Source organism: Gadus macrocephalus, chromosome 9 (assembly GCF_031168955.1).
Source record: "Gadus macrocephalus chromosome 9, ASM3116895v1".
Lineage (NCBI taxonomy): Eukaryota > Metazoa > Chordata > Actinopteri > Gadiformes > Gadidae > Gadus > Gadus macrocephalus.
The window spans coordinates 545369-554565 of record NC_082390.1 but is presented as its reverse complement, the minus strand read 5'-3'; the positions used below and the strand labels follow the sequence as shown (position 1 = coordinate 554565).

The window sequence follows — 9197 nt, the reverse complement described above, 5'->3', positions numbered from 1 at the left end:
CTACCCACTGGGCTGTAGCAAACGTTGCTGATCTATCCGTCACACATCTAGGTGGACACGACCACCTGTGATGTCAGAAGATGTATATTTTTTCAAAATGGCTTGTAACGGCTAATCACCCTCACACCTGGTGGTATAATATCAATTTCATGAATCTTGTTTTTGATTAGTTTTATTCTGTTGTTACTTGATTAATTAGACATTTTTATTTGTTTATTTATATATATATATTATTCTATTTATTTATTTAATTTTAAAGCACTTTGAATAACCACTGTGTCTGATACTGTGCTACGCAAATAGATTTGACTTTGACTTTAACTTTAATATTTCCCCTTTATCATAACATAATGTGTGCCTATGTGTGTTAACATAACGTTTGTTAACATTACACAATGTGTGCCTATGTGTGTTAACATAACGTTTGTTAACATTACACAATGTGTGCCTATGTGTGTTAACCCAACATAACGTTTGTTAACATTACACAATGTGTGCCTATGTGTGTTAACATAACGTTTGTTAACATTACACAATGTGTGCCTATGTGTGTTAACATAACGTTTGTTAACATTACATAATGTGTGCCTATGTGTGTTAACATGACGTTTGTTAACATTACACAATGTGTGCCTATGTGTGTTAACATAACGTTTGTTAACATTACACAATGTGTGCCTATGTGTGTTAACCCAACATAACGTTTGTTAACATTACATAATGTGTGCCTATGTGTGTTAACATAACGTTTGTTAACATTACACAATGTGTGCCTATGTGTGTGTGTTAACCCAACATGTCGTGTCTGTTACCACGGCAGCGGAGACGCCCATCGAGGAGTTCACGCCCACGCCGGCGTTCCCGGCGCTGCAGTACCTGGAGTCGGTGGATGTGGAGGGCGTGGCCTGGAGGGCGGGGCTTAGGACAGGAGACTTCCTCATCGAGGTAACCACTAGGACCTGGAGGGCGGGGCTTAGGACAGGAGACTTCCTCATAGAGGTAACCAATAGGACCTGGAGGGCGGGGCTTAGGACAGGAGACTTCCTGGTAGAGGTAACCAATAGGACCTGGAGGGCGGGGCTTAGGACAGGAGACTTCCTGGTAGAGCTAACCAATAGGACCTGGAGGGCGGGGCTTAGGACAGGAGACTTCCTGGTAGAGGTAACCAATAGTACCTGGAGGGCGGGGCTTAGGACAGGAGACTTCCTCATCGAGGTAACCAATAGTACCTGGAGGGCGGGGCTTAGGACAGGAGACTTCCTCATAGAGGTAACCAATAGGACCTGGAGGGCGGGGCTTAGGACAGGAGACTTCCTGGTAGAGGTAACCAATAGGACCTGGGGAGCGGGGCTTAGGACAGGAGACTTCCTGGTAGCGGTAGCCACTAGGACCTGGGGGGCGGGGCTTAGGGCAGGAGACTTCCTCATAGAGGTAACCAATAGGACCTGGAGGGCGGGGCTTAGGACAGGAGACTTCCTGGTAGAGGTAACCAATAGGACCTGGAGGGCGGGGCTTAGGACAGGAGACTTCCTGGTAGCGGTAGCCACTAGGACCTGGGGGGCGGGGCTTAGGACAGGAGACTTCCTGGTAGAGGTAGCCACTAGGACCTGGGGGGCGGGGCTTAGGACAGGAGACTTCCTGGTAGAGGTAGCCACTAGGACCTGGTAGGAGGGACCACCGATGGCTCAGGCCCGGTCCCATTCCTCTCCACTCAACAGGAACACTCGCTTTGAGTGCCCTCAGCTGCAAGTCAGCTAGCGAAAGGGATGATTTAAAGGGACACAGCACTCCCCCTTGGTCCCTAAGCTATTGGGACACCGTAGTCCTTCACGGGAACGCGCAAGGGGTAGGGGTAGGGCTCTAGGGGTAGGGGTAGGGTTAGGGCTCTAGGGGTAGGGTTAGGGGTAGGGTTAGGGTTAGGGTTAGGGTACACGTTAATATGATGTCGGACGTTCTACACACTCAGCTTTAGTTTGCTGGTATGCAATTTGCGACGCAGCCCTTGTGTTAAATATGTTTTAACATAACCTTGTATGCAAATATGCATATATGTATGCATGAATGTGCCTGCATGCGTTTTGTGTGTGTTTGTGTTTGTGTGTGTGTGTGTGTGTGTGTGTGTCTGTGTGTTTGTGTGTGCATGCCTGCGTGCATATATGTGCGTGTGTGTGTGTGTATGTGTGTGTGCATATATGTCTGTGTTTGTGTGTGTGTTTGTGCGTGCCTGCGTTCATATACTGTGTGTGTGTGTGTGTGTGTGTGTGTGTGTGTGTGTGTGTGTGTGTGTGTGTCCCAGGTGAATGGGATGAACGTGGTGAAGGTGGGCCACAAGCAGGTGGTGTCTCTGATCCGCCAGGGGGGGAGCGGGCTGCTCATGAAGGTGGTCTCGGTGACGCGCAAACCCGAGTCTGAGGAGGTGGTCCGGAAGAAAGGTGAGTGGCGGGGGGGGGGGGGGGGGGGGGGGTGAAACACACCGTCACGGGGCATCACGCCCCGTTGGCTTTGGATTGGAAACAACAAATGTGGCCTAAAGGTCGATAAAGCACAGCTTATCTCTGAAAGGTGGAATCATGTGTGTTGTCCGTCATTGAGGCCGCCGGCTGGCCTGGGGTGGCGGCGGTGATTTTTACGTTTACGTTTTATGTTTAAGTCGGGATTGTTATATCGTGCTCCTACCAAAATGCATTCTGGGTAAGCCAATTGTTTGCGCCACTGAATGTCGCCGGAATAGGGGCGCCATGCGGGATCCCTTCTGCCTAAACATCAGGACGCAGAGACAAGACTCAGCTCACTGCAAAGCAGCCTGCATTCATTCTTCCAAATCACATGAACATGTTTAAGGAGGTTTAATCGTCTTTCAACCATCCGATAAAGATGTTGCGAAATCATTCAAACGGACTGCTGAGAAGCAGTTGGTGTATCGCCAGCCACCGACCCAAAACAGTCTTTTGTTTTTCGCCTTAAGCCTTCGTTTAATGTGTCTCACAGCAGGAAACCAATCAAAACGCCGCACATGCTCTGCGCTCAGCCAATCAGCGACGACTCGCCACGACCTCGCACAGAGGAGTGCCAGGTGTTGTTGAGCTCGAGGTGACCTGCACGTCTTCGTCTACGAGAAGGTCATCGAATGGCGAACGGCCTTCTGCGCTCTACGAGCAGCGCCTGTGGTTCTTCCCATACATTGCCGATGCAGACGAGTGATTTCCTCTTTAGTGCACCGTTTTTTGCACAATTTGTGTAAATACGATTTTAGGTATACTGCAAATTATTCTCACCTACGACTAAGTGGCTAGAGTTGAGTTTGGTCTCTTTGTCTGTGGGTGCTTGTCCCAGAGCTTTCCACATAGACACTGGGAGTATGACACACACACACACACACACAGACACACACTGTGTGTGTTGTCTTCTTGTCAGATCCAAAGTCGTGGCAGGCTTGAGTACAAAGAACTCCAACAGCAACAACAACACCTTTGTACCTGAGCGGCGGGAGGGAGAGAGAGTGTCGTGCAGTGAGAGTTGCTGGTGTGATTACCGGTCCTGGTAGTCTCCCTCCGTGGTGCGGTCGGGGGGGCTGGGGGGCTGGGGCGCGGGGGGGCAGGCCTCAGAGCCGGGCTCCGTCGGGAGGAGCGTGTCGTCTCTGGTAGACGAGTAGTTTGTGCAACATGGCATCCTGCTGTATCGTCATGTGGTTTCCATGTCAACAGTACAGTCCACCATTCCATAGCACCGCACCCCACCAGACACACTAACACAAGCACAAGCCTTCACCATTTCGCACACGGGCACATATGTGTGTGCGTGTTTGGGTGTGTGTGTGTGTGTGTGAGGGCATGGCGGGGGGATCTGTCTGGCTGTCTATGGCTTTCCTTCATCTGTCTTCTTCTTTTCTTGTCTTCCGGCTTCTGTGCTGAAACACATCTCAGTGTGTTAGAATGGTATTGGAATTAGTGGCGGATTTCTAAATAGAGCTTTAACCTTATCAACAACTCCGCTTGAATGTTTAAGCAAGCGTATATTTTAGCAACCCTACTTTTGGCTTTAGGTTCCTTATCGTTGTTACTTGATGTTCTTCTTTAAGTCCAAATAAGTTAACGGTTAGCCCTTCCTTAAAGACACGTCTCTTCGGCGTGTCTGTAGCTCATGACCCGGGCGTCACAGATGAGCCCAGAGGACGATGGGAGGGGACCCTGATGAGAGAGACAGAGGTAGATAAGGCGATTAAAGCGTACGTCAGTACACATCAGCAGAGGAGATGTTGCCGTTGAGTATTCAAATACTTTCAGAGGGATTTCCGCCAGGTGGATGGAGCAGATTTCAGCAGGAAACGAGAGAGATTGACTGCGTCTGGGTTCTAAGATAATGAGGATACTGAGATCCAAGACACATTCTGTGAGTTTTATTTAATCTATCGTGTTTTAGCTCTCTCTTCAATTGACTGTACATTCACACTGATCTTCAGTGGGAGTTTCTGCATTTTTGCAACAGAACCACATAAACACATACACACACACACACATTTGCGCACAGACACACACACAGACGCACGAAAGCATGCGCACACACACACACAAACGCACACACACTTCTGCTGCACCATACGAGGCCTAACTACTGCCACCGTTGCCATGGTGACTACACTGCATGTTTGATTTTAGCATTACTCTACAGCAAAATCATCTCTCCCTCTCTCCTTCTCTCTCCCTCTCCTTCTCCCTCCCTCACACACACACACACAAACACACACACACAAACTCACACACACACGCAGACTGGCACACGCACACACACACACACACACACACTCACACAGTGTGTCGATCTCCGTTGCTGTGTTTTCTGCATACTGCACCCTGCTCCATTACCAGTGTCTGCAGCCCAAGGAGCAGAGTGAAGACGTCTGATACGGGTGTCTGAGTCTCTCTGTTCCTGCTGACTCCCGCACGGCGTGGTCCAGCTGTGGCGACGCGGGAGGCATCTGGGACGCGCAGACGTATATATAGACAGCGCTCCGGGGCGGTCCGCCGAGACCGCTTTGCAGGTGTACAGGCGTTCCGCTTAAACAGTGAGTGGCGTGGGATGGTGCCTGGAAACCTTTAGCCGCTGAGCACCGGGGGTGTTGGGGATGGAATCGATGGCCATGGGTTTGCGTTGCTTGAGGAAGAATCGCCTTGTGCTCAGGGCTGCATCATGTTGAAGGATCCAAACCTGGGACTCTCTGCTTTTTTCTTTGGACGGCGTCAAACCTGGCTGGGCTGCCTGTGCTCTGGTATTTGTATCTCTCTTTTTTGTCGTTACATGTAAATGAGTGGATGGATGTTGTGTGTTAAAGCATCGGTATCCGCCAGCGCTCTGAGTGGCAGCGTGCGGTCTGCCAGGGTGCTGTGAAGTTGGAGACAGCCTCTGGGCTCATGGGAGCTGCACCCCGTAGTGTGTGACAGTATTCTCCTTCAGCTGCTCCAGTCCTGGTTAACCGTCCGCGTTCCTGGCCAACATGGAGCCGTGTTCCTCACCAAGGTGTTTTCGCGTTGACACCGCGTCTGAAAGGAGCGGCGCCGCCGGGAGGGTGTGAACGTGTTTCCCGGGCCGGGCGGGTCCCCTCTCCGCGCCCCTCACCCGCCCCGACGGGACCACTCTGGACCCGCCGTCGCAGTGTGACAAGAGCAATGGACGTCTCGCTCTCTCTCTCTGCCACCCGTGTTCGCTGCTTCGTTGTGCCTACCTTGGAGGTGGAGGGCTTCTATTGGGCGGATGGTGGGCGGGCTGGTACTGAGGGGTAACAACCAGGACCGGGCTGGTACTGAGGGGTAACAACCAGGACCGGGCTGGTACTGAGGGGTAACAACCAGGACCGGGCTGGTACTGAGGGGTAACAACCAGGACCGGGCTGGTACTGAGGGGTAACAACCAGGACCGGGCTGGTACTGAGGGGTAACAACCAGGACCGGGCTGTCCTCGCCTCCCCTGCTGGCTCCTCCGTGCCGAGGCGCCTGGCTGGCTGAAGGGGCCGCAGTGGTGGTGGTGGTGGAGGTGGTGGAGGTGGTGGAGGTGGTGGTGGAGGAGGTGGTGGTGGTGTTGGTGGTGTTGGTGGTGGAGGTGGTGTCAAGGGGACAATCGGACCCGCTTTCCCTGCCAGCCAATCGGTGATCGGAGCATGAGGCGGTCGGGCTCCAGCGCCTGCGGGCGGGAGACCCAGGTGCTGACGCCCTGCGACGCCGGCCCGGGCCCGGCCCGGCTGAGGGCGCTGAGGGCGGGCTGGGCCGGCCGGCTGGAGGTGGCCCGGCGGGCGCTGAGCCGCAGGGCCAAGGGGTCGGCGGCGGGGTCGTCCTCAACGCCGTGCCTTCTGTCCTTCACAGCGCCCCCCCCGCCCAAGAGGGCCCCCAGCACCACGCTGACGCTGCGGTCCAAGTCCATGACGGCGGAGCTGGAGGAGCTGGGTGAGGGCGCACACACACACACACACACACACACACACACACACACACACACACACACACACACACACACACACACACACACACACACACACACACACACACGCGCACACACACACAATATACACACACGATATACACACACCACACACACCAATCACAGAGTGAGGCATTAAGACGTACAGAGGTTCACTATGCACACACACACAAACAAACACACGCACACAAATACACACACCCGCACTAACTCACACATACATACACATCTGCACTTTTCCTCTCTACTCTTATGTTCCTTGAATGCCTGTTTCTTGGATTGTGGAGCAACGCTCGGTGGCTCTCCAAGCCCACTCTGAGTCTCTCTGCCCTGTCTGCTCCACCCTAACGTTCCCCTTCTCCTGCTGACCCGCTTTCCCCTCCAAGCCTCCGCCCGTCGACGGAGAGGAGGTGAGTGTGAGCTATCGCCACGTCCCTGAGCGTCAAAGGTCATGATTCACCTGTCGGCTTTTGATTTCCACAGTGTCGGTGATTACGAACCAGTCACACGTTCACCTTCCCCACGTCTTTGTTTCATTTCCTGTTTTTCATTTCCTCTCCCGCCACTGACTCACTCCCATGAGGACGGTTATGACACACACACGCCCCAACTCCATGTGGTCTCCCTCTCGCTCATAAAGTCTTCATCTGTTTTACTTTGTTAACGCCTTATCAGTCACCAGTCATTTACAAGCCTTTAGTTGATGATGACCTCATCTTTAACAAAACATTTATTGATCAGCCTTCAGTTAATGAGGAAGCAATCATGAAATCATGAAACAATATTATTTTGTAAATATTTAGAGGTGCTATTTTGAAGTTTTCTAACTACAAGTGGGCGTGTCCACCCGGTTGATGGACAGAACAGCCTACCAGTTGGTACGGTCCACTGGACGAGCTGGAGGGCTGTGCAAACACAGACCATCATTAATGTTTAGTTGATCGTTACTAAAGGCTTCTAAAGGACGCCCCTGAACGCTGCCCTAAAGGCCAGCCGGGGGTTGTGTTGTGTCCTGTGGGTGTTGTCCTGCAGTGGATGCAGCTCCACGCGGTCCTTATGTAAGGCCAGCCGGGGGTTGTGTTGTGTCCTGTGGGCGTTGTCCTGCCGTGGATGCAGCTCCACGCGGTCCTTATGTAAGGCTGGCCGTCCTCCCTGACCCCACAGAGCGGCTGGACGAGATGCTGGCCACGCAGGAGCCCACGATGCGGCCCCCCGGGCCCGAGGGGGACTACCGGGCGGCCACGGTGAAGCAGAGGCCGACCAGCCGGAGGATCACCCCGGCGGAGATCAGCGTAAGGAGTCGGCCCAGGTGTCCCACTGCCCTCCCAGGGGTCCCAGTGCCCTCCCAGTGCCCTCCCAGTGCCCTCCCAGTGCCTCCCAGTGCCCTCCCAGTGCCCTCCCAGTGCCCTCCCAGTGCCTCCCAGTGCCCTCCCAGTGCCCTCCCAGGCGTCCCACTGCCCTCCCAGGGGTCCCAGTGCCCTCCCAGTGCCCTCCCAGTGCCCTCCCAGTGCCTCCCAGTGCCCTCCCAGTGCCCTCCCAGTGCCCTCCCGGTCGTCCCAGTGCCTCCCAGTGCCCTCCCGGTCGTCCCAGTGCCTCCCAGGCCTCCCAGTGCCGTCCCAGGCCTCCCAGTGCCCTCCCAGTCGTTTCATTCATTAGCGTTTGTTTGTATATCCGTGTTAGCTGATTGGCTCTCCCCAGCGTTGGTCCCTGGGCGGGGTACCTCAGAGCACATTGAAGCTGACAGCGATCGCACCCAGAGCGGCAGGCAAGACAGACAAAAGCATTGAATAAAAATATGATAAAATATATATTATAGTTTATATTTTTTTCATATATTATTTTAATGCTGCATTAAAATTTAATAAAGTGAGGTAAACCAAAGATTGTCTCCATATTTTTGGGGATAATGATAATGTTTTTCAGGGGCATTTGTTTAGCCTCCTATGGATCATTACATTGCACACCTAGTATTTTTAATATCCAGTATTAGCACCAGTCGTATTACACAAGTCCAAAGCACACGGCCATGTCGAAGCCGACCCCAAATTATATCTTTGAACTTTGATATCCAAAATAGACTCGAGTTCGAAGCTAAAATACAGTCCACTACATTTGCGCACCGTTTGCCTAGCTCCTTTAAAAACATCATGATCCATTTCTTTTCTGGGTCGTGCTACAAATATCCACCGAAATTCACACTCTGTGTTCATGTAATAAGGTCATGAAAGGAAAACAAGACAATGAAAGGAAAACATTCGACTTAAACTAGATAATGAACACCTTTTGGCCACCATACCATACTGCGTGCGTGCGTGTTCACGCCTAAATCGTGCCATAGCGGTACCCAATATGAATCACAGGATGAATCATTGCATATGTTGTGTTGTGTTTCAGTCGCTGTTCGAGAGGCAGGGGATGCTTCTCCATGGGGGCCTCCACCCTGGGATCGAGAGAGGTCACATGCCGGTGCCAAAGGGTATGTCGAGGACAAAGTCGTTTGGTAAGGCAATACATCCAACATACTTTGACATTGGCTCACTATTATGCTGACAGAATGATCTGACTGCACAGACACGGCATGGCATATTATGGAAAATATATATCTGGGGCATCAGATTCAGAATCAAATTCTTTTTTTATTTTCAACTTCACCTTCTTACATGTCGAAGGGCACTGATTTGTGTAGGATATGTCCTCACAGACATAATAATAGTACTACCTTATCCAAT

General features: G+C 52.1%; 1 protein-coding gene across 1 annotated transcript in view; it reads left to right on the top strand.

Moving 5' to 3' along the window:
• Positions 1-9197, top strand: part of shank3a (SH3 and multiple ankyrin repeat domains 3a) — a 159436-nt gene that overhangs the window by 136003 nt on the left and 14236 nt on the right. Inside the window, exons 14-18 of the mRNA XM_060061538.1 lie at positions 768-945; positions 2297-2432; positions 6354-6434; positions 7633-7760; positions 8863-8968. Of these exons, the coding sequence (XP_059917521.1) occupies positions 768-945; positions 2297-2432; positions 6354-6434; positions 7633-7760; positions 8863-8968 (629 nt within the window). The remainder of the gene's footprint in view (positions 1-767; positions 946-2296; positions 2433-6353; positions 6435-7632; positions 7761-8862; positions 8969-9197) is intronic.